The sequence below is a fragment of the Gymnoscopelus braueri genome (assembly GCF_963280865.1).
Source record: "Gymnoscopelus braueri genome assembly, chromosome: 10".
Classification (NCBI taxonomy): Eukaryota; Metazoa; Chordata; class Actinopteri; order Myctophiformes; family Myctophidae; genus Gymnoscopelus; species Gymnoscopelus braueri.
The window spans coordinates 35,863,181-35,890,007 of record NC_137611.1 but is presented as its reverse complement, the minus strand read 5'-3'; the positions used below and the strand labels follow the sequence as shown (position 1 = coordinate 35,890,007).

Sequence of the window (26,827 nt, the reverse complement as noted above, 5' to 3'; positions counted from 1 at the left end):
TATTTGACAGCTTTCGTTACAAGTTACTTTATTTAGATTTAGATTATTATCACAAAACATACATTAACCACTTCAGCCCTATATATATTTTGGCCATTTGAAAATAGCCAATCTACAAGCTCACAATGCGCCACAACTGGCATTTTCAACTTCAACTTTTTGAACATGTGAAATGGGACATTCTGCACAATGAGTACTTTTACTGTGGTACTTTAAGTATATTTTGATGCCAATACTTTTGTACTTTTACTCACATTTTGAATACTGGAATTTTACTTGTTACAGAGTATTTCTGCATTGCAGTATTTATACTCTTACTTAAGTAAAACATTTGAGTATTTTTCCACCACTGATCAATAGTGTTAAAGATGGGGTGCCATGATATTTTTCAACCATAAAACCTGATCATAAGGTATTATTATTATGTAAGGATTTTTTTCAAAAAAAAAGAAAGTGTACAGTAAGTGTTAAAATGTTGTTTTTATGTGGACACGCCTCCAGTTCATTAAGTATACCTGGTTCTCACCTTAGCACCTCCTCCACCACCTTAGCACCACCCATCTGTCCTAGTCCCTCCTCCTCCTCATGCCCACACCTGTTGTGTTATGATAATGAGGGGGAGGGTATGGCTTTGTGATGTCACTAAAGCGCTGTTTCTCTATTGGCACGTTTGACCCTCAAGGTTTCAGCCTCCAGGAAGAAACTCCAAATAGTCAGAGAAGACATAAAACACCATAAAAACACCACCTGGGGGCTTAATGAAGTTCTATCAACCTCATAGACACATGAAAAACAGAAAAAGTGCAAAAACATGGCACCAGCTCTTTAAGTGTCACACACGATCAGGCACGCACGCACGCAAGCAAGCAAGGACGCACACACACACACACACACACACACACACACACACACACACACACACACACACACACACACACACACACACACACACACACACACACACACACACACACACACACAAGAGGTGACTTGCAGAACATCCACAATAAAAAGTTTAACTTACAATCCACCCTCCCTCGTCGGTGGTCATGTCGCAGTAGACCTGCACGCCCTGGCTGGGGTCTCTGTTGAGGTAGATGGTATAGACCCCACTCAGTGTCTCTCCATTCAGCAAGTGCTGGGCACAGTTCTGAGGTGTGCTGAACAGACGGCTCCCTATGGGAGAAAGAGAACAAGTGAAGTGAGGTGTTATACGTACATTACAGCAGTGTTTTACAAACATAGGGCCGTAATCCATAATGGGTCATGGAACCATTTTTAGGGGTCACGGTCGCGACTAAATATCCCATGTTTATAACTTTCGTACATTTATGTATTCAATGAAAAATCTAAGGATTTTCAGAAATTAAAAAAATGAATTCCGGGGTGGAAAAAAGTGAAAATAGAAGATCTACAAGCGTGTCACATTGCGAGACATGTCATATTGCGAGATGTGCTTGTATTATGTCACCAAACGTATCATATATGATACACACATTACACTGATTTTTTTATAAATCAGTGTAATGAATACTTGGACCAAGAACCTGTTGTATCATATCTGACACATCCCCACTTCCCCCTGGACCATACCATTTGCACTGCAGGTAGTTACAGAGCCTCAGGTGGTCTGACCCAAAATGGCTGCCATCAACTAAACAGGAGAGGTTGATGCACTACTAACAAACAATTATTTTTTAAGCAGTTCGGGTACGTTTTCCTAGTATATCTTTACTAATATTTTGAAATAAGTGTTGGATAACTTGAATGCACTTATGAGCTCTCAAAATTTAGCATTTGAGTTTGTTTTTTATGATGTCAAAAGTGTTTGTATCATATTTGATACTACAGGTCTATAGTCCTTTATGATTTGTATCATATTTGATACTACAGGTCTAAAATAAATGTTTTTGTAATGTTAAAACCGACTTGATTTTTTATTTTTTTTCAAAATTTTATCCCACGATTTTGTAACCCTATTTTTTACACCCAGTGCCAATCTCTATGTAATCCTGGGCACTACACTCCCTCTGCCAACCTAGGGAGGCCAGGGCCGAGCTCATGCCTCCTTCAATGCATGAGAGCTAACTGACCTTCTTATCACCTGACAGGGGAGAGTTTCCCTGGTTGGACGTAGCGCGTGGAAGGAACACGTTATTCCAACCAGTTCCTTTCCCCTCCATCAGGCGCCCCGGCTGGCCAGGGGGGAGGCAGTAAAAAAAAAAAAACGACTTGAAATACCCCTTTTAATACCCCTTGTATCAAATATGATACAACAAATAAATGATACAAAGGAATGTTAAATAAAATAAAACAAAATCAAAAATGTTTTAAGACCCAATAAAGTGTCCCTTTTCAAAATTTTGGAATTTTCTGACCTTTCCTTCATAGTTCAGGTTCTAGAGGGATAAATACCATCAGATATAGAATCAGTCTCAGATTAGGGACATCACTTAGCAGCAGAAAAAATTGTCCTCTGCATTTACCCATCATAACTATTAGGAGCAGTGGGTGCCATTAACTCATTGCTTGCCATGGACAAGTTAATTCGTCAAATTCTGCTATGGCTCAGCCTGCCAACGACGAGTTTGGGCGAGTAAAAAAAAAAAAAAAAAATACAAATAAAATATTTTTTTTCACACAGAACCAGAGATAACGCGATCCGAAGATGTACTGCTCCATTCACTTCTTGGTTAACTTATTACTTAAAAATGCTGTATCTCGGCTCCTGTGTACTTTTTTCTTAACTATGTATTTTTGGCCGAGACATGCTATTTTCAAAGGCATATAAAAGCGAACGGGAGGTCGCAATGACATTTTTTTTTCTTTCGCGGAAGCACAGTGAAACCCTCTGTGATTAGCAACCATCAGGGGATCGATCATACTGGAGATAAATATTCTGTGACTACTTGAAAAGGTACGAAAATCAAAAAATCTCTGGCAGTGGGTGAGTTTTTTAATGTATACACTCTGGCAGTTAAAGAGTTTTAATACAGTGCCCAGGGCACAGTAAGTGTCTTGCTCAGGGACACTTCGACACTTCGACTGGGGCTGGGGTGCGAACCGTGGACATCCTGTTTCCGAGACGGCCTCTCTAACCATTCCATTCAGCTATGGCTGCCCAGATATTAAACGTGTAAGACTATACATAAGTGAATCATAGTCACATATACATAAAGTGATAATGCCTGTGTGATGGCCTGTGTCGAACTGGCATGGTGATAGGGCTCAGCGCTTGTTCAACAGCCTGGAAGGTGACAGGTGGAAACTGATCCATACTCCGGTCGAATGGCTTTGATACATAGAGTAGAATAGATTGTGGTTGGGGTAGTGAGTGTCCTTGATAATCCACTCAGCCTTGGCTACGCACTGCTTCTCACAGTATATCCTGGAGGGAGGGTAGCTCACCTCCGACGATGCGCTGGCGTTGGGCCATCCACACCACCCTCTGTAATGCTTAGCCATCGAGAGTGGTGCTGCAGCTCCCATACCAGGCAGAGATGCAGCACGCCAGGATGCTGTCAATTGTGGCCGCATAAATCCAGTCCTATATTGCGCTGCCCACAAGTGGCCCCTGGTATGGCTATTCTGATGGCAGACCCCTGACCAGTGGTTGTGCCAAGTTTGTCTCGCGAGCCAGACTGTTGCCTCCCACAATGCTCAAATGCTTCCGTGATACAGTCTGGAGCACTATGTGCGTGTGAGTGTGTTAACAGCATATCTCCAGAACCGCCAAACCGATCGACTTAAAACTCACTGTGCGAATCGTTGAGGACCCGAGGGAGTGCTGTGCCGAGTGAGAAGTCGGTCAGATCAGTGAACGGCAGGGCTCAGATTGATGTGCATGTTTTCAACAGTGTCTTTATGCTGATGATGTTTCCCCCAGTGAAGAAAGGAGGAGAACGTCCCCTTGAGTTTCCCTTCGGATGCCAGGGACACACAGCTGTAGTGGTAGAGGATACCATCTACATCTGGGGAGGGTTTGAATTGATACTTGCACAAGGGAGTGCAAGTCCAATCGGCTTTATACATTTTATGTTGACACTCACAGATGGTTCAAGCCCATGGCTTCTGGGACTGTTCCAGAGGCAAGGCGCAACCACGCAGCCTGTGTCTTGGGGAAGGTCATGTTTATCTATGGAGGATATAACTGGATTACTTAAATGACATGTATAATTTTGATACCACCACAATGGTCTGGTCTCTAATTAACACCAGAGGCACTCCACCACTTGTTTCATCAGATCAAACTGCCACCATTGGGACAAAGTTATTTGTATTTGGGGGTTATCCTCGCCAGAACAACAACATATGCGAGCACGCGTTCTGCAGAGCCTGTTCCAGATGGACGCTGGGATCATTCAGCCTTTGCCTACAATGGAGAGCTTTACATATTTGGTGGCTGCAACTTTAACAGGAACTTCTATGATCTGTGGAAATTCAATTCAGAGGCCTTCTCCTGGAAGAAGGTTGAACCCAAGGGGAAATGCTTGGGTCATTATAGTATGTGCTGTTGCAGGGTGGGAGATCGTATCATCTTTGGAGGAGCCAACACACCCAATAACCTGCACATATTAGACTTTAGTCCGCCATGACTACCGACCAGAAACAGAAACATTATAATATGAGTGTGCTTGCTGGCAATGAGCCCACAAAAAAGGAAAAATAAATAAAAACACAGCACCCTCTAAAAAGAGATAGGGCAGCGGGGGGAAACAGCCTCTAGAGAGGTTTATGCACTTAGTAGAACACATCAGAGGTGGACAGTAACTAAGAACATTCACTTCTAGGAACACTTCTGGGAAGGGACACACGGGACGCAAGCGTAGAAAGAAATATATCATGAATTAACCACTTAAGCCGATCTACAAGCAAATCTACAAGCTCACACTGAGCTTGTAGATTTGAGCAATTTTAATGATACACTGTAAATGTGGTGATCTATAATTATATTAACAGCGGGAAGCCCAGCTAACAGGCGGAGCCGCTCCGTCGCTATAAAGTGCAAGTGCAGTTTTTTCTTTTAATCCAATCAACTGTGTATAGCCGACTATGCCATATTTTTGTGCGAGGTAAGGTCCTCACTCCTCAGCTATGCTAAAACCACAGGTTCGTTGACCAGGGGAAGACCAGTTTAGAATGCAATGATACGTTTAATAAATGTACACCCTGTAAAGTGGGGATCTAAAACCCAATGGACACACACCAATAAAATAACACTAAGGCACAAACTAACTAAAATAATACCCTTCAGATGTGAAAGAAAGCAAAGCACAGGAATGTGCTCACTGATACCCTCGAGTAACTAAAATGTTTATACGTATACATATTAAATAGGGGGTCTGAAGGTGTTGCCTCATTTCTTGCTCTTGAAATGTAAAATATATTGTATGTTTTTCCAGTAATTGTTCACATACTAAAATGATAAGTTTTGTTTTGTTGTTTTTCTTTAGAAAATACAGCGACCGTCAGACTGTATATTCTGTAGGCTCAAGGAGACTAGCAATGCTGGATTTTGACAACATGGAACAGCATTCTTCAATCATCTCATTTATATGCTACGCTGAGTCCAAGCTGACTGCTGAGACTGTGGTGAACATCTTTCATGTTCAGTTCAGTCCACCTGGTAGCATCAAGCATCAGGAAGAGGAGCACTGAGCTACTGCTGAGATGATCTGCTCTACATTGAAGGTATTAACTGTCATTAGAATGATAAGAAACGTGAAGAATCGTCACTGGAATAAACAGTGATATATAAAGTAACAGAAAGTTAAACATCAATTCATGGAACCTTTCATTAAGAACGTGTTTCCCAAGTAGTATTACACACTGAGGAATACATCCCCAATCGCATACAGTCAATAAGAATTTAAATTCTTATACAAACAGGTGTATGGATTCCATTATTCCATGTAGCTACAAACCACCTCCATCCAACACAAACATCACTGTTCTCACACTCTTTTACAGCTCTAAGGCAACACTGATTTGAAAGTAACCACAAGAAAGTAGAAGAAGAAAAAACAAACAACTTTCTGCCAGTCATGAACCCTCGAGTCCCTATTCTGGACATACACAAACACAATAGGCGTACAAGCTCACAAAAAAATTCACATTTTCTTCTGCCCCCCATCCCAGAAAAAGAGGAAAGTCTGTCTCTGGAGGATGTCCTTGTGTTTGTAGCTGGGCTGAAGGACATACATCCTGCAACAATACAGCCATTAGCCACAGCGGAAGGCTTTCCTGGGGCAAATGTATGTGTGAATACAATCGAGATTCAAATCGTAGACAGTCCTGAGGAGTGCCAAGAAGCCATGAATTTTAGCATACAAAATCCCACCTGGGTTCGGTCTTCCTTGAAGCCATCTTTAGCTGGTAAACAAAGGTTGAGGACAGAGATAACTATTATATTCAAATGCTGCAAATGTATACATTTGCATACATTTGAAGTGAATTCGGTAATTGAGGTCCTTGGCCTGCTGGCAGCGTGCACAAGAAATGTGAAGCATATCCCATAGCCTGGAGCCATGGTGGGTCTGAGATTACAAATAAAAATAATATTAAACAATTCTGGAGTTGAGGTCCTTGGCCTGCTGACAGCGTGCACAAGAACTATGATGCTGCTGGGTCGTGTAGATAAGCTGCAGACAGACACACAGACCCGCACACAGGGCTGAATGCATTATCTCCTGGGGAGATAAAGATCACTGGAGGACCTGTGTTCTTTTGAATGATTACTTTTTATGAACAGTTTGCAGTTTTAAAAGGATAACACAAAAAGCCTTAGGAGCTTGTTTTCCATTGTGGTCCCTCTGCCAACCAGTATGCATTTAAAATATGGAGAAATTAGATTTCTGCCCGACAGCAACGGTATGCTTGTTGTGAGTGAGTGTGTGTGCATGTGTGTGTGTGTGTGTTGTGAGTGAGTGTGTGTGTGTGTGCATGTGTGTGTGTGTGTGTGTGTGTGTGTGTGTGTGTGTGTGTGTGTGTGTACCTGTGGTGAATGTGGTGGAGACTATAGCGCTGGTGTCCAGCCCTCTGGCTGCCTGCAGTCTGACGGTGAACTCTGTGGTCTCAGCCAGCCCCTCCAGACGAATCCACGTATCCTCCGCATCCAGAATGAGCTCCTGCACACACACACACACACACACACACACACACACACACACACACACACACACACACACACACACACACACACACACACACACACACACACACACACACACACACACACACACACACACACACACACACACTCAAATTCAAAAACAGCAAGAGTAGCCGATCTGTAGGCGCGAAACGCATTGAGCTTGTCAATCTGCTACTTTTTAAATTTTTTAACAGTTTTGGACATATGAGGTTTCCACCTGACAGCGACGAAATTCACCCACACTATGCACACACACAGATACTGTCTATCGTCGCTGTCAGGTGGAAACCTTGTATGTCCAAAACCGTTCCTTTTTTTGTTAATATTAAATTACAAGCTCACAGTGTGTTGCGATGCGTTGTGAGCAAGTAGGGTATTCATTTACGAAAAAACATTAAAAGTTGAAATATGGAGATATGAGGTTTCTGCCTGACGGCAACGATTATGCACTCATATGCACACACAGATACAGCATGTGTACAGATCAGCATGCACACATGTAGCAGACACTGATTTAATCCGTTTATCCAGTGTAAATGTCAGGGATAAAACTCCTGCCACGTTGGAATCCCCAAACATTAAAACACTGACTTCACTTCATGGTGCCATAATATCTCTGCCAACAAAAAAAAATATCATCATGCTACCTTTGCACTGATTCAAGAAAATTCTAACAATATTCCCTTGTTATGCCCAATAATCATAATACCAGGACCAACAAGATAGGAGCTCTGTTTAAAGGTTGTTAGTTGCAGTGCTGATGACCCTGAAATAATTTTCTTCCTACATATTGTATTAAGGGATATAAGGGAGATACATTGGGGGAGAATGAGAGAGAGAATGTCATAACAGATAGCTCAGCGAAGTAACTGCCAAACAATCAGAACACATAACTTTCATTTTTTTGTGTGGAAATGTCATGATGTCTCAATTGGCCCCCATATTTTTTGACAAATCTCAAGCAGCATGCAGCTACTGTAGGCAGATTATGTGTTCTGTGTGTGTGTGTGTGTGTGTGTGTGTGTGTGTGTGTGTGTGTGTGTGTGTGTGGGGGGGGGGGTGTTCTGCATTGTGTCTTTATCGGGTAAGACTTGAAGCATTGTCAGTTCGGGTGCCTAACTAGCCCCTAACTTGGGGGCTAGGATTGGCAGCACTAAATGTGTGTGTACCATACATGTACGTGCAAACGTGTACACACATACACTAGTACAGTGTGTGTGTGTGTGTGTGTGTGTGTGTGTGTGTGTGTGTGTGTGTGTGTGTGTGTGTGTGTGTGTGTGTGTGCGTGTGCGTGTGTGTGTGGGGGTGTGTGTGTGTGTGTGTGTGTGGGGGGGGGTGTGTGTGTGTGTGTGTGTGTGTGTGTGTGTGTGAACTCAGTTGAACTGAAATGCATGTGCGTTCTCGTCACCAGGGGCTATAATGACTTGGCAACACAAAATATGAACAAGCCAAAAAATGAAATATTGAATCATTTTGGAGAAAGTCACACATTTCCAGGCAATATGTCACTGTGAATTATGCAGCCGAGCAGGTGGTAAATGGTGTCTCTCTGTCTCAATGGATCTGACACTCTCTCTGCTTTCAGGGTCAAGATAAGAATTGCATTGCAACCTTTACTGCAGCTCAGTCTTAATAATGCTAGTCTCATTTGTGCTCCGTTGTATGTCAGTGTCACGTGCCCGAAAACAGGCAATCTACAAGCTCAGTAGAGCTCAAGCTGAGGTTGTAAATCTTCAATTTTTTGGCGCGACACTGCCGTACGACAAAGTATAAATCGGCTTTAGGATGATAAAACCCACAGACACACTTAACCACTTTCTGATTCAATTTCAAATGCAAAATTGCTAAAATAGCAGATCTACAAGCTTACAACACATCACGATGTGACGCATTGTGAGCTGGTAGACGGCTATTGTTGCTGCTTTTGCATGACAAAGTAGGGTATTAATTTACGGGGGAAAAAATATGGAAATATGGAGATGCAAGGTTTCTGGTTAATACAATACATGAGTGTGTATACAGTATAGGCTTTGTGTATGCATGTTGCACGCATGTGACACAAAAACACTTACTAATGATGATACACGCTTCTGCGTATGCGTAAATGCTAATGGGGTACCAGATAGGTCACGCTTGATAAGAGATTGCCCTGGCAGATACTGGTCATAAATTGCTGAGGTCCATTATGTGGCTGTGTAGAGGGAGGTGAGCTGAACAGCTGTTAACCAATTCAATCCGGGAACGCATCTGTGTCACTTAAGATTTCTTTGGCTATTCAAAAATAGCAGATCTACAAGCTCATAGCACCGAGCTTATAGATCTGCTATTTTTGAAGAATCGTGAAAATGTGTGCAAATCTTTGAATATATATATTATCTTTTTTAAAGCGAACATTTTAACTCAAATCTTTGCTTCTGGGGGGTCCCTGGAACAACATATGTTGAGATGGAGGTCCGCGGCCAAATACATATAATTTTGGGGGTCCTTGACATGAAAAAAGTTTGAGAACCACATTACAGCAACAGAAGTTTAAAAAAAATGTTTTTTAGGATTTTGAAGACATTTGTAGAATCCCCAGAAGCAAAGATTCGAGTTACAAATGTTCGCTTTAAAAAATATTCAAAGATTTGCACACATTTGCACACATTTTCTCAAAAGAATTACAGATCTACAAGCTCACAAGCTCATAAGCTCATCGGCACTCAGTGCCGCGCTATGAGCTTGTAGATCTGCTATTTTTGAATAGCCAAAGACATCTTAAAATGACACGTGTTCCCTGTCTCAATGGATTAAAGCTGGCTGCTATATGGTCAGGTTACAGCAGAGGTAATTGTGCTGCAATGTTTTCTGCCTTAGCAAGCAAGACCTCATTTATGACCCACTGTGAAACGGCAGTCTGGACAGCAGTGCTTCCATCTCTCATTGCAGTGCTGTCCTGTACTATACAGCTGAGTGTGAGGCCCAAGTTGCACTTAGTTGCGTGCGGGTGTCATCAGTGGGGGAAAAAGTACTCAGTACATGTTTTACTTAAATAAAAGTATCAATACTGCAATGTAGAAATACTCTGTTACAGGTAAATTATAAGTATTACAGAAAAGTCGGTTTTGTGAAAGTGAAAGTGATTAACGCTATCTGTGGGCTTTATAAATATCAAACCAATGAAAAGCACTATCAAGAGTTTGTGACTATAAATAACGACTACATTGGTTCCATTGAAACACACATGTTATTTTGTTTTCCATTTCCTGAAAAGTAACCGTGCTGGGCATACAAGCTTTCCACACGACAGCAACGATATACCGTATATAGGCAGTTGTTGCTTTATTGTGGACTAGACAGAGGACGCAAAGGCACAGAGGGGGAGGATGCAACACAGACCCCCGGCCGGAACCAACCCACCACACCATTGACACATGACCAGGTCACTGACACACGACTGAGTCGTCAAACCAGCTAGAGTTAATTAAAGGCTGCACTGTATTTTTGGTGCATGGCTGACACCAACTGGTCAACGCCAGGGGTCATCACCATGCTAGCTTGTGATGGACATTTTGATCAATATTTTATTTTTGTTACAGACGTACAAAATAACTGGTGAATAATTTTACCAGAAACCAAAATGACTAGCCCTAAATGTAAATCAATGGAAGTCTGAATAAACACTAGAGTATCAGTAGGATGTGATAATATCCTCATAATGACATAATGACATAATTATGGAGGAAGAGTCTGAATGTGTAAATACATAGTGCCACCTTTGTGTATATACTGCTGTGTGTGCATGTGTGCGTGCGTGTGTGCTTAAGAGTCATGCATCTCCTACGTACCTTACGGCTGCCATCAGCTGACTTGTAGGTGAGCATGTAATTGTCGATATCTGCCATTGGCGGCTGCCAGGAGATAAGAGCACTGCGGTGGTTCACCTCGCTGGCTGTCAGGTTCAGGGGTGCGTCCATGGCTATCAGACACACACAACAACATCCATCACTTATACTGTAAGTCATTGCTTCATGGACAATTCCTGCCAGGAGACTATGAGGGGATCCATTCATTCTACGAAACAAATGACCAAAGTTTCAGGTCTCAAATTTGTTTTAATGATGTATGCAGTCATTTGGTTCTTTGAAATTGTTAATATTTGCTAACTCTAGAAATGCTTTATAACCACGTAAGCCCTATACTTCTGTGTATGATGAATAATGAAAATAGCCAATCTACAAGCTCTCAACGCATCAAGATGCAACATGTGAGCTGGTAGATCCGCTATTTTGAAACATATTTTATTTTATTTAATCTTTTCAGAAAAATGTAGAAAATCTTTGTAAAACATTTGTATTATTAAAACGTTTTAACTTTTTTTGTTTAGCCTATAATGACATGCCAACATTAAGGACACCGGGGTTATTGTGGTTAAAATACTTTCTAATATTAAATCAATTAAAATATTTCAAAAATCACAATCACTGCAATTCATTTCATAGGCAAATCCCATGGTGTCAAGGGCATACAATATACCTGTAATACAATATACCTGCCTTTAATTAGCAGAATAGATATTCCAGTTATGAAGTGGAATACATTCTTACCTTGACATAGATTAATTTAAGAAAGTCTAAGCCAAAATAGGAGTACCAAAAACGGAAAATGTAACAACTGCGCTCTAGCCTCTAGTCTCTGCTCTCATAATACAATGTTCTCATCAAAGAGGGGAGTACTGGAGCACACAGATCTTCCTATCAATTTATTTTATCAGGTGCAAACAAACAGCCAACATTTCAAATTTATAGTTTCTTGTTCAGAGGGAAAATTATAGAAGCGTAGAGAGCAAAGAATATTTGACAATTTGACGGGTTTCTTCCTTCTTTCTTTTTACCATGGAATATCTCTAATTGTGCAGCAACAGTGTCAATGGGAGATTTCTGAGTTCTGTCAGCCTGACTGGAGCAACATGTACACAGTAAAAACCTCTGTGTAATGTATCCATTTGCAATTTCAAGAGTGTACAAATGGAACCAGACCGTACAGGGTGTGCATCAGTGTCTCTGCCTTGCTAGCCCTGCTGGTGCTGTTGGACACGGGTTGCTTGAAATTGTTTCCATTTACATTATTTACAAATCAGTTAGTCATGCTACTTCCACCGAGAACAAACATGCTTGGCAAGATGACAGACTGTGTCTGTTAGATATCCGTGTGAATTGTTGGCAACAGCTGAGGTGATTGAGCTGTAAATGTGTCTTAATTGTCTTAAATTTTGCACAATGTGTGTTGTAATCCCCAGGTCTCAACAGTAAGCAAGCAAAGCTTACTTGGTTTAAGGCTTAAGGCTGCATATGGAGTTCTCTTCATATTGTGAGTGTGTTTACATGCGTACAGTAATATCAATACGAGCTCATATGCTGTATCCTGCCGCAGGGCTTATTTAGGACAAGCTGCTGTAAGCTGTATGCACCTTCATACTGTTTCGTATACTCTTTGAATATCCCTGTGTTTGTGACAGTGAATAACAAGGCATCTAGAAGCAAATACTGAATATCTAAAGGCTAAATATGATTATGCAGATGGTGAAATCCCATATACCTGCAGGATGGCAATATTTCTACATTTCAGCTAATTTAGCCAAGGCCAATGTTATAATAAATATACATCAAACTAAATCGAACAGACAGTCATTTCAGGTGGTGGTGACAGTCATTTCTGTCTCTCTCTCACACACACACACACACACACACACACACACACACACACACACACACACACACACACACACACACAACACACGGAGGTGGGTATGGGCAATTGGTTGCCAGTGAGATTGCACAGCCTTAAACTCCCAGATACGAAGCTGGTAGAAATGAACACCGGTCCGGTTCAGGAGCCACAACCTAAGATGATCTGTTCTCTCTGAAGTTGACAATGACTTACTGTGAGATGTAAGACCCCAGCATTCATACATTCATAAAGGCAATGTCGTGAGGGAACAAAGATGCATGCACTAATGGAGTCATAGGATACAAGGGCAGAAACTGCATTATGCACAGAGACGTTATACTGCAACAGGTTTACCTGATGTTTTAACAAAACCGTATCTCCACGGTGCAGTAAGCACATTCATTCACCCAGGCATCATCCTTGTCTTGGAATATTTTTCAGGCCGAGATTACAATGTCTCGATTGGAGAGCCCACTCAAGTTTACCACCCGTTACATCACACTTAACATGCAGTTTAGTTTTTCCTCCCCAAACAGCGTTTTTAGCTTATTTTTTAATAGCCATTGATGATTACCGTGGCTTCTTTAACACCATTAACGCTATTTCCCCAACTTACATCACTCGAGTTGGGGGTGACTTCTGGCTCCCTGTGTGGTGGGACAGGCCTTTTGACACAACGGAAGCTCATTTTGATGCCACCTACTGTACGACACAGGTTGACTTCGAATTGGGGAAGTGGTTTCCCGGGGTTACATCATACCTGTAACCTGCGGGGTGCATCGTCAGCTATTCGCTCACAGTGTGGTTGAGGTGATTAAAAAGATTAGCTCCTGCTCTGCTAATATACTGCACTGTCAATGCTGAGAAGAGGAGATGAAAGATAATCTAGTTCTCCCCCTCTGACTCTGTGACTTTTTGATTCTCGGCTGGTTCTCTCTCTCTCTCTCTCTCTCTCTCTGTATAATTGTGAAAATATAGTATTTCAGTGACAGGCTGACAAGAATGCTTTGTCTTTAGCCCTGAAGAGTTGTCTTTAGCTATTTTAGTTTAATGGCTGACCCAGGTTTCAGCCCAGAGCTAGCACTCACACGCACACGCGCACACACACACACACACACACACACACACACACACACACACACACACACACACACACACACACACACACACACACACACACACACACACACACACACACACACACACACACACACACACACACACACACACACCAAAAAACTTCAGTAAAGCTAAAATTATGTCAAATCAACCATGAACCCACACTCATTTTTACATCGCTCCCTGTTGCCTTGTGGTGTGTGTGTGCACGCACGTGCATGTGTTGTGACTTGTGAGGGATCCCTGACAGCTCACTAATTAACAGTGCGTGTTCGCCTGGATAACCTCACAGTGTCCAGGGCAACTCATCTCAGGCAGTGATGGGCAGAAGCCTCAAGGAGTAACAGAGCTGTAAAGACAAGAGGATAGACAGAGGAGGAGGGCAGCTACAGTACAGAGAGAGAGAGAGAGAGAGAGAAAGAGAGAGAAAGAGAGAGAGAGAGAGAGAGAGAGAGAGAAAGGACTGCGCTCTGCAGATTAGACTGAAAGGATATCGTTGCTGTCTCGCAGAAACCTTGTATCGCCATATTTATTTTGATGTTTTAACTTTATCTTTTTTTAAATAATCATGCCCTACAACAGTGTCACACAACAGTAGCAAAAATAGCTGAACCAAAAGATCACAACACCTTGTGACGCGTTGTGAGCTTTTTATTTATAATTTTTTTAAATGAAAGTGAAAGTGGTAGAAGTTTTTTTGGACAAGGTCTCCACCTGATGATATTATACAGTACTGAGGTGAACAAGAGTCCACGTCTCCACGGTGACGTGGGGACCTCTTCCTCTCCTCCTATAATCTCCCGGCCTCCTCCTTTCTCTTACTCACTGACTGCTCCTCTCAGCCCATAATCGCCTCGTCCTCCCATCTATCAAGCCGCCTCCTTTCCTATTCCTCCTCCATCCCTTCCACTTGATACCCTTTCTCCGCATCCTCCTACTTTGTCTGTCCCCACACGCCACATACACATTTGTATTACTTTGCGAGGACGTCAACATTTTAGGACAGCAACCAGCACGCAAGTATAAACCTAACTCTAACCCCTAAACCTATAACCTCTAAATGCCTAATCCTAATCCAAACCTGAATGTTCTTGGAACAGCTAAGGCCATTGCAGACAGGGTGTGATTTTTCGCACGGAAAAAACGGACAATATAATTATTTAAATGAACACATGGTTCTCAATGACCTCATGCACACCGGCTGTGAATTTACCGTGCGGCGATGCGATGCGGCAATGCGTTTTTTTCCAATCGAACCCAGTTCGATTCGTGCGTCTTTTCGCATGCGGTAAAAACTGATTGACTAATCGCACCCTGTGTGCAAAGGCCTCTAGACTAACGCTAAGTAACGCTTATTTTTTAACCATACAGCAACCATTTCTTCTGTGAGAACCACCAGGAAAACGGTCTTTACAAATGTCTATTTCTCAAATTCTATTATACTTGTGGGGACATTTGGCCCTCACAAGTATAGTAATACAGTGTACACACACACACACACACACACCCCCACACACACACACACACACACACACACACAGACACACACACACACACACACACACATTCCAATCCTGTTTGGCCAGAGAGGCTGAGTGGAAATGTGTTGTTTCTCGCTGTCGTCGCCTCACGCTGGTTGATGTTGCTTCAGCATTGGCATCTACTGTATCTTGTCTAAAGATGCATTTTTGCAAGCAGACAGATGGCAGAGCATGAGAGAGAGAGAGAGAGAGAGGCACTGGTTGGCCACAACCAGTGCTTCTCTCTCTAACAGTAAAACACAATGCTTCCGTTTCAAAACCAAAGAACACATGTATTAATCAGACCAGTTGAATACGTTTATAAATGATTATCTAAGGCACGAGAAAGCTTGCTCAATACACACACACACACACACACACACACACACACACACACACACACACACACACACACACACACACACACACACACACACACACACACACACACACACACACACACACACACACACACACACACACACACACACACACACACACACACACACACACCCCCACCCACCCACACACACACACACACACACACACACACACACACACACACACACACACACACACACAGACAGACTCTCTCTTCTCCTTCCTCTTTTATTCCCCTCTCTCGTTCCCCAATTATACCAGCCTTCGGCCTCTCCTCTACTCATTCTCGGCGTGTAATTAAACTTGTGCATGTCGGGGTACACAATCAGGTAAACAGGTGTTGAGTTTAGTCGCTGGCAGGTTCCGCAGTCCCATCCTGCGACACAGAGGACACTCAAATGTGAATAAGATGATTGGGATTGTTTTTTTATCTAATCTCTCATTAAACTGGCTGTGTAAACGGATCCCGGGCTGTAAACAGCGGCAGGCGAGCAGATGGAAAAAGGGTCTGAGGCGAGTCGTGGTATAATTTGATGTAAGAATGGACCGAGGGGAAGTTGTTCAATGGGGTAGATGTTGCTGGGTTTTAATTGGGTGAATTTGCGCAGATGGGGATGCATGCTTATGGGCTTTGAATGTAACTTACATTGGGGATTTGTTTGCTTTCATAATCTGCTGCTTTTGTAATCAATACTTTGGATTAATAAAATGAACACAATTCTAATATGTGGTATAAGAAAAGTGTACTTTGCACTAATTGTTAAAGCATTCTGTTGTATTGCTCTTCCAATGGAGAGAGGTAATGGCAATGTCTTAACTGCAATAAAGATGGTGACACATTTAGTCCATTACGGTGGCACCGTCTGCTTCAAATAACTTCAATGCTAGAAGAGGGTCTGTGTGTGTGTGTGTGTGTGTGTGTGTGTGTGTGTGTGTGTGTGTGTGTGTGTGTGTCTGTCTGTCTGTCCACTTTCTTGTGCATGCCAGTAGGCCAACGAAGTTAGTCCACGCTAATTTCCTTACACACACACACACACACACACACACACACACACACACACACACACACACACACACACACACACAAATATATAACTTTTATTTTATAATGGAGTCTCGAGATGTGGATCTCGAGATCCCGATGATCAAATCTTTCTTAGCATTTTAACTGTCCTTCTTCCTCTTGTAGTCTCACTGGGGACTGGAAATTAAGTTACAAGTATGTGGCTATTTCATATTCAGGAAAGAAAAGGAATACATTGTGATGCCCATCGCTCCTAAAGTACACTAAAAACAACAACAACAACAACAACAACAATGCTACTGTATTTAACAACAATCATGGGCTACAGAGGTGACCGACCTGGCTTTAAACTGCCTAGTCAGCAGCACAGAACCATGTTGAACCAGCAATAACAGGCTAATTGTTCTAATTGGACAGCTGTGTTGCCTTGCAGCGGCATGCTCAGCATTTCAGAGAATATGCTGTACCACCAATCACTGGGAAGTGATAGCTAGCCCCGACTCCCAAAGACTGCGGATGACGAAACACTTTCACTAAATTAACCAACCCAGCATCCATTATTCTGGGGAAAGCCTTGTAGAGCAAAAACAGAAAATACGCCAGTATAAAGCCCTGAGGGACCCCAGTCAACCAAATAGGGTTTAAGCGATTAAACTTCTTTCTTGATCATGAGATACATTTCCAAACTTTGGGTACAAGCTGTGAATCCTTCATTCTGGGTTATAATCCGTTGAGTTTCTCTCTTTGTGGTCTGGTGTGAGCCGTGAGTCTCCATGGCTAAGTACAGAGAGACAGAGATAGGCTGAAACAGAGAGACATTGGCAGCACTCGAGACAAGCTAAACCAACCAAGTCAGCGCACTCATCCCCTTTCACAGCACATTCACACTGTGACATTTTCTATCAGAGCGTAGAGTGAAAAAGAAAAAACAGGCTGTGTTAGCAGAGCATAACTGGGCATTAGGAATTCTATTAGGGGCTCTAATGAACATCCAGACAAGGCCGCTCTCAAGTTGAGGGAACTCAGTCACCCCCTGGTGTGATTACATGTCAGTGTGTGTGTGTGTGTGTGTGTGTGTGTGTGTGTGTGTGTGTGTGTGTGTGTGTGTGTGTGTGTGTGTGTGTGTGTGTGTGTGTGTGTGTGTGTGTGTGTGTGTGTGTGTGTGTGTGTGTGTGTGCGCGCGCGCGTGCGTGTGTACAGCGTACACACATGCATGATGGAGGTGCTGGCACTTGAGCAGCCATGCTCAATGGCCTGCAACACTTTATAATTAATTTGACCAAAAACAGTGTATATAAATGAGATTTTACTAAAAGGGCAGTGCTTGATTAAACTCATGGATCAGTCCCCCAATGCTGCTTAATTTAATTCTAACTCCCCAGCTACAAATGAAGTCACATTTTAAGTGGAGTACTATTGAATTGCAGCTGTGAGATATGTTCCTCCAATACGCTATGATAGCTTGGTCTCTAAAACCACTTAAACCCTATATACTTAGTTGACTTGAGTTTCCCAGGACTCTATATTAGGTCTGCTCCTTTTGTCCCTCAAAACCAAATCTCTTCGGCGAAAATAGCTAATTAAATCTACGAGCTCACAATGCCACGCGTTGTGAGCTTGTAGATTGGCTATTTTTGACCAATATTCATCCCCAGAAAAGGGACGCCAGGGTCCATGTGGATAAGAAATAAACTGCACAACCCCATTTGTACGACCCCATAAAGTAACCTGTGAGGTCTTGTACAGCGTAGTGTAGCACCCCAAAGAGACAGAGGAAACAGGACACGATGGAAGGGATGGCTCTGACCAAAATGATGTTTACCAGGGTAGAGAAGGTCACTGGCAGCTTTTTAGGTTGCAGGTCACATAATTCCATGACATTACCTACTGAGCTGACAAGAAGAATCATACAATAACCAGTAACAACAACTAAAAAAGATTGGAATTGGAATCAGACGGTGCGATTGATACATTGTGAGGACTTCACATGTTACAGCTCACCAAAGACACTATGTTCACAAATACTGATAACATTTTCAAAAGCCATATATGTATATTCAGTATATGACATTTCAGATTGAGAGATATTCTAATCTCATGTCAGGTCTCATTCCTTCTTCATTTTGTTCAGCCCATCTCATAGATCACTGGTTCTCAAAGTGGGGTCCAGGGATCCCCAGGGGTCCTTGAGGGGGTTCCAGGGGGTCCCCAGGAAAATGTGTTAATATAGCATCAAAATCAGTTTAATCACTCTATTTTATACTTTGGCTATTCAGAAATAGCAGATCTACAAGCTCACAACACATTCCATTGCAAGTTTGTAGACCGGCTATTCTCTAAAGACTTTGCCAAATTTAGAAAAATGTGGAACAACCTTCTCTTATGGGGTCCCTGGCACAAAATGGAGGTCCACAGCCAAACACATATCAGTTTGTATCTGTCATCGATAGTTGAGTAAAATTCACAATTTCAGTCCTATGGGTATCGCAAGCTCCATAAAACACAAGTCATTCTGTGTCTTAAGCTCTGCTAACTTTCTCCTGAACAAGCAGCCCCAGCAATGCTGTAAAGGTTAGATTTATAGACTATCAAGAATTTTGATATGGTTCATGTCTTCACTCATAATAAAAACTGAATGTGCATAGGAAGCTAATTTGTGAGGAAGACAGTATACAGTATATCTCCCACAGACCCTCTATGGTTAAACATTTAATCTCTATTCAAGTCAACTGCATCATATCTGAATGCAGTGTCAATCTGCGCACACAGATTCTAGATAAGAGAACATTTTATACAGTACAACATACTCCTTGTGTTTCACAATGACAAGGCCCAATAGCAAGTAAACATTATGGGAAGTTTTCCACATAATGTCACCTCATCCAATACTTTTCACTCCAAGCTGCAGTGGCATGGATAATTGCTGTCCGCTCTCTTCAGGGGGTACAGTTTCACTGAAAGTCACCATCAACACGGCGGCATGCCCGATCGATTCAAAGCAAGGTGCTGCTTGAAACTACACAAAATTTATCTCATTACCGACTCCATGTTGTCAGCTACATCAAAGTATCTCTCCAGTCTGATCTCATTTGAAGACGTCTAGTTAGTTGTAGGGCAAGGGTAGAAATGCACATTTCTTCTGCTCTCTGGAAAGACATAAAAGCACAAGAGGTACTGCAGCACAGCCTTGTGGCTGTGCGAGTCTCCCAAATTAGAAGCACCTTAACCCATTAAGACCGGGAACGCATCTGTGTGTCATTTTAAGATTTCTTTGGCTATTCAAAAACAGCAGATATGCAAGCTCATAGCGCGGCACCGAGTGCCACGCTATGAGCTTGTAGATCTGCTATTTTAGAAAAATCGTGAAAATGTGTGCAAATCTTGGAATATATTTTTTTAAGTGAACATTTGTAACTCAAATCTTTGCTTCTGGGGATTCTACAAATGTCTTTAAAATATATATATATGTTGCTATAATATCAGTGGTTCGCAAACCTTTTCATGTCAAAGACCACCCAAAATGATATGTATTTGGCTGCAGACCCCATCTCAAAATATTTTGTTCCAGGGACCCACAGAAGCAAATATTTGAGTTAAGAATGTTAGTTTAAAAAATATATATATATTTATAGATTTTTCAAAAATAGCAGATCTACAAACTCATAGTGATATACTCTATGAGCTTGTATATCTGCTATTTTTTAATAGCTAAAGTATAAAATAATGGTTAAAGTGGTTACACAGATGCGTTCCCGGTTTTAGTGGTTTAAGCTGCCAAGAGCTGGTGTCTGTGTATATGTGGTGTGATGCGTATATATAGGCCTGGATGGAGGAGCATCTAACGTCCTACAGCCCCACTTGAGTTTTGAAGTGGAGATTATGTAGCCCAGCTTTTGGGCGCGTTGTGCGAGTGTATCTTGTGTTTCCTGCAGCCTCCCTCTCTCCCTCTCTCTGCTGCAGTGCAGGCCAGGAAACTGTCGCCTCGTCCTCCTTGGGGGATATGAACGCCTCTGCTGACAAGAAAAGTTTTTTTTTCTCTCTCTCGCAAGAAGTCCAGAACATAAAGTTTATGTAGAGGCACACACCACTCTAGATAAACTAGAACAATTCCTTGGCCCTGAAGGTTTCCTCACAATCAGGGGTGTCATTTGGGGTCCCAGCCAGCAGAAGGAAATTGCCACCCCGCATTCGCATTTAACCTCCAATTAAGGTCTTTTGTGCAGACTTTCTCCACCTCTGAACGTGGCAAAACAATCGGATTTTAGATCTTTTCTTCTATTTTATTTATTTATTAAGAAAAATCTGAAAAAAATCTCTGCTAACAATGCATCCATAGAAAGAGGAATGTGAATGGACAATCAGGCTGACAGCCTAATGGCTGTTCATGGGTTCTATCTGGGTTGACCTCTGACCTCTCTGGTGTACATACAGATTTTCATCAGAGAATCATCTGCAAGTCATTATACTGCAAAGCATTACATTTTAATATAGTGATGAGTGCTCAATTAAAGCAAACAGTACATTTATATAGTGCCTTTATCCAAAGCGCTTTACAATGTGCATTACATCCACCCATTAACCCATTCAATCCAGGAACACATCTCTGTCATTTTAAATTTATTTGGCTATACAAAAATAGCAGATATACAAGCTCATAGCGTGGCACTCGGTGCTATGAGCTTGTAGATCTGCTATTTTTGAGAAATCGTGAAAATGTGTGCAAATCTTTGAGTATATATTTTTAGAGGGACAGCGAGTGCATTTTCCGGCAGCGGCTGCTGCCGGTGGCGGCGGCGGCGGCGCCGGCTGGAGCTGCCGGTGGCGTCAGCTTTGGGAGTGTGCTGCGTTTGTGTAACGCAGTCCCCACTAATATTATTTACGATTCTGTGCCTATCGGTACATAACTCGGACGCCGCTTAGTCGAATAGCAGACCATCGGCCGGTCGTCGCGGGCACTCGCGCCTGGAGGCGCTCGGGCGCGACTCCTTAATAATAATAATAATAATAAATTTTATTTGTAACGCACTTTATATTTGAAGCAAATCTCAAAGTGCTACAGGATTAAAAACATAAAAAGAAAAAGAAAACAACAATAAAAAAGTAAAAAAGTAAGACAGTGAAATGAATAAGATTCAGATCAAGTCAGCAAGTCCTTGGCCTCAAGGTCTGCTGATTCGGCGCGGCTCCGTCATGGTCCAAAACTATACTTTATCGGCGGAAAAATAAGTTGACTGCCGCTCCTCCACCGGCAGTTCCGCGACTGCCGCTCCTCCACCGGCAGTTTCCGCGGCAGTTCCGCTGCTCCGCCGGCAGCTGACGCTCCACCACCGGCAGTCACTGCCGGGAGCTGCCGCTCCTCCACCGGAAGTTCCGCGGACGTTCCGCGGCTGTTGCCGCTGCCGGAGAATGCACTCGCTCCTTCTGTATTTTTAAGCAAACATTTGTAAAATATTTTGTTGCAGGGACCCCCCAGAAGCAAATATATGAGTAACAAATGTTCACTTTAAAAATGTTATATTCAAAGATTTGCACACATTTTCACGATTTCAAAAAATTGCAGGTTTACAAGCTCATAGTGCAGAGTGGCGCGCTATGAGCTCGTATATCGGCTATTTTTTAATAGCCGAAGACATCTAAAATGACTTAAAGCAACAAAACTTACTGGACTCTGCAGATTGATACATGTGCTCCATGTGTCTATTGATCAGAACTACGTCCATAGCAATGGTCTGTTATTCATAGCAGCGGTCTGCTCTCCAGAAATAACAGACTGCAGAATGCCATGATTGACCAATCAGAAAGGAGCATTCCACCATGTCATGTAAAATAGCTCTCAGTCGTAAAGTTACTTGTTCATATCAACATTTTATAAACTTTGAAATATTTTGGGAGTCTCTGCTGATTTTGAATCTAAATCCCATCCCGGGAAGTCATATAGAGTGTCTTCTGTGTATTTTCCAGCAAAAATGCTGAGGTCGTGAATCGGGCATACGGAGGCAATTTCCGAGGGGTTTCAAGATGTTACACACATTTCCTACCGCAACACGGTGTGTTCAAGAATCAAGATTCAAGAATGAAAAGAGTTTATTTGTCACTACTCATACAGGTGCAAGCAGCAACATGTTATTGTGGAAAAGTGTGCAAGCTTAGTGTGTGTATTTATAGAGTGTTGTTATTGGCTGTTGTTCTTGTGGTCCCAAAATAGTCCAATGAATATAATGAACAAAATGAATGCTTACGTGTTTGGAAGTTGGCAATGACTGTGCCACTGGTCAGGGGTCCTTTGGTAGCGTAGAGTGCCACAGAATAGCTGGTACTGGGCTTCAAACTGGATAGCTGGTGCTCCTGCCCGTTGCCTTCCACAAAAATGGTGTCAGTTGAAACTGGAAAACACAGAAAGATACAGTAGAACACTCTTAAGCGCATATATCTTGCTTTCAGCAGAAAGGAACCATTTTCAATTGAAAAGTGTCAAAGTGACTTTTCTGCCACAGCAGAATTAGACTTTAGGATGGACTCTTGACTCCATTTAGCCAGAGCCACAGACACATTTTAATTTATATGATAATACAGCATGTTACAATAAGGCATTCATCAAAAGTAGCATGAATAATTATTTGAATCCAATACATTTTGTGGCACTTTTACGCATACAGCAGTATCATCCAATTTACAAAATACAATTTCAACTCGGTAATATGGGTTTCTTCTCAATTCTGTAACTTGAAATAGTCTAAATGTTTTTGGCACAGGTTAAAGCTAATGTAAAATTAAACAAAAATGAATATAGAGCAGAATCTGTTCTCCAATCTGTTTAGAGATAATATAGATAAGTTATCATGCATTTAGTTCAATTATATCAATTCAATTGATTCTGAAAAATCTACCAGAAAGTAAGTAACCAGCATGACGTTTTCACCACACAAGCTGACCTAATAAAAAAGGACATTTAATGAATACGTCAAAGTGTCAATAATTCAGTGGCTTTCGCTTGGTGGGCTGTCTTGTCATTTGACTTATAATTTGTGTTGATATTGATGAAAGCTCTATTGACTGGCCAGGGCGAGAGACTGCTTTCCAAGTGTGTGTCAAGTGTAAGGACGATGGCCAGATCTATTACTGACTTGGCCTGTCAGCACCTTTCTCACTCACGGAAACTGTACAGTATGCTTTAACTTAATCAGGGCATAGACAAATGCAGGGAGGGTGGGTGGGGGACCTAGATTTCAGTTATATTTTAGTTATGAATGTACATTTTCACGATACTATCAATGGTGGACATCATGTGCATGTAAAGGTTTGACTATCAGCACATTAAATGACATTACAAAATTACTTGTGTGATGGATGTCAATTCTCAACAAAGAACCTCTGTATCTGACTTAGCAGCTGTTGGCTCACACAGGTTATAAATCACCCGTCGACTCTTATGGTTCCAAGAAATATGGATTTCTCTGGGTAACTCTGGATGCAGGTTCGTTTAAAGTAAGGCCACGGACAACGGAAATATGTTTTTCAAAGACAGTTTATCAAAGTCAGAGGTTAATGTCTTGATGGTGGAGATTGAGTGTGGTTAAAGCTTTGACTGGTTGTTTATGCTCGACAATTACTTTTGTGAAGTGTGAACTGCCAAAAGCAGCTGTTTTTTATTTGAAACTTTAAATTCCCTTCGACACTTATGGGAGTTACTGTATGGTCGTATTTCAGCTCTCTGTCGTTGGCCGGGGCCGGGTTCCAAATATCCATCGGGTGGTCGTAAGCAGAATGTGTAGGTGGCTGTGACTTTCCTTGGCAGCCATCCATTCATTTCAGGGAACACATTTTATACAGACTCTACAGGGAGAAAAGCAATGTGGATATTGCTCACCTACCTGGATAGGACTGAGGCATGCTTGTTAAATGGGGGTTGAAAAATATAGCATAGCCTACAGAGATTCAGGTACATTGTTACAGTTTATAAGAGGTATCACACAGTCATATCTCATGTCGTCGAAATGTGCGGGCCGAAACAGTTTCCGCTGAGCATCCTAGCTCTTTGACTCCTGGCAGGAGACACTGACTTATTACACTGTACCTTTGACTCTGATAGTTGAGCAATATGGGACCTTTATGCCTCTGGATATGGCTTACACATAAAATGATCAGATGATGAGATGCATACGAACTAACGTACAGACAGTCAGTGTTAATGTTGACCAGTAGTATACAATGTGCATATTTGAGCTTTCTGCGCAGCAATATAGCTGATAATAATGGTCGAAATTAATCCTATACTGTCTGTGTGGTCTCACTTAACCCATTCAATCCGGAAACGCATACTGTGTCATTTTGGATTTTTAGCTATAACCATTATTTTATATACTTTGGGATATTCAAAAATAGCAGATATACAAACTCTTAGCACGGCAACAAATGCTGCGCTACGAACTTGTAGATCTGCTATTTTTATTGTAAAATCGTGAAAATGTGTGCAAAATCTTTGAAATGTTTTAACTCAAATTTTTGCTTCTGGGGATTCTACAAATGTCTTCTAAATCCTAACAGTTTTTTTTACATTTTTTTTTTTACTTATGTTGCTATATATCAGTGATTCTCAAACCTTTTTCATGTCAAGGACCCCCAAAATGATATGTATTTGTCTGTGGATCCCCCATCTCAAAATATTTTGTTCCAGGGACCCCAAAAGCAAAGATTTGAGTTAAAAATGTATATATATATTCAAAGATTTGCACACATTTTCACGATTTCTTTTATTTTTGAATAGCCAAATAAATCTAAAGTGACTCCCACCCACCCACCCACCCATCCATCCATCCATCACATACCCTGGTTGTATGTGAGGGTGAGCACATAGTTGTCAACGGTGGACAGAGGGGCGTTCCACCTCAGCAGGGCTCCTTGTGGGGTAATGTTGAGGGCAGTCAACTCAGTGGGCATGTCCATGGCTGGGAACACAACACAACAAATAAGATCATTAGTCATTATAATATACTAAAAACAACACTATCTATCAATGACAGATAAGTAAAGTTGGGGGCCTTCAGCTTAGCTGCTGTGTCTAAATCTGTAGGAAACAGAAGGAGAAGTGAATACAAGGCGTCTGGGGAAATCCTGATAGAAATACTTTGGCCAAATTGTGTTATTGAGCCCTATTTTGGGTTATTTTGCTGTTGCAGCTGTAGTATCATACAGATTGTTCCGTATTTGGGCTGGCGAAGCTGTCCTCTTTACCAAGGACAATGGCAGAGGAACAAATATTGTTTGGAGGGTCTACTTTATGGCCACTAAAATAGAATAAATAAAAAATATTGCAGGCCTATAGTGGGATTTTCCCGGCATCATTCACTTTCTGGAGATTCTGTTATCGTCCACGTCCAGTACAACTATATAGAAATGTTGTTAGCTGAAGGTAATCACACTCTCAGTGTGTAATGTGATTTAATGTATGGCGCTGCGGATCTATTGTGTTTACTTCCTTCCAACGCCCATCATTTCCACTCTCTCTTTCTCTGTGTTGGTGTGCACTGCTGAGATCATTTGTATCGTTATCTGCTTGCAGTAAGCATGTATTTAATACCCGTGAGGTGCGCTTTATTTAGCCAATAAAATATACTTTCTGAATAAAGTGTCAAGTTAAGCCAGGTTTATACTTCGTCGTGCGACGGTGTCGCATGCCGGAAATAGCCGACCTACAAGCTCACAACGCGGCGCGGTAGCGACGCGTTGTGAGCTTGTAGGTCTGCTATTTTCGTAGCCTAGATTGGGCTCTAGTCTCTATAGCTGCCCCCCCCCCCCCCCTTCATTGTATTCCCAGGCTGCCGGACATGCCAAGATTGAGTTGGAATTTAATTATACCTTTACCCCCAGTGTTTCAACCTCAATTTCTCCTCAGACATAATATTTTAGCATTGCAGAGCGAGT

The 26,827-nt window shown here is 42.0% G+C and overlaps 1 protein-coding gene across 1 annotated transcript in view; it reads right to left on the bottom strand.

Annotated features, from left to right (window-relative positions):
• Window positions 1-26,827, bottom strand: part of tnr (tenascin R (restrictin, janusin)) — a gene marked incomplete at its 5' end in the record, with an annotated part of 203,904 nt that overhangs the window by 17,420 nt on the left and 159,657 nt on the right. Inside the window, 5 exons of the mRNA XM_080439872.1 lie at window positions 1,025-1,176; window positions 6,995-7,127; window positions 10,981-11,111; window positions 23,146-23,289; window positions 25,732-25,851. Of these exons, the coding sequence (XP_080295998.1) occupies window positions 1,025-1,176; window positions 6,995-7,127; window positions 10,981-11,111; window positions 23,146-23,289; window positions 25,732-25,851 (680 nt within the window). The remainder of the gene's footprint in view (window positions 1-1,024; window positions 1,177-6,994; window positions 7,128-10,980; window positions 11,112-23,145; window positions 23,290-25,731; window positions 25,852-26,827) is intronic.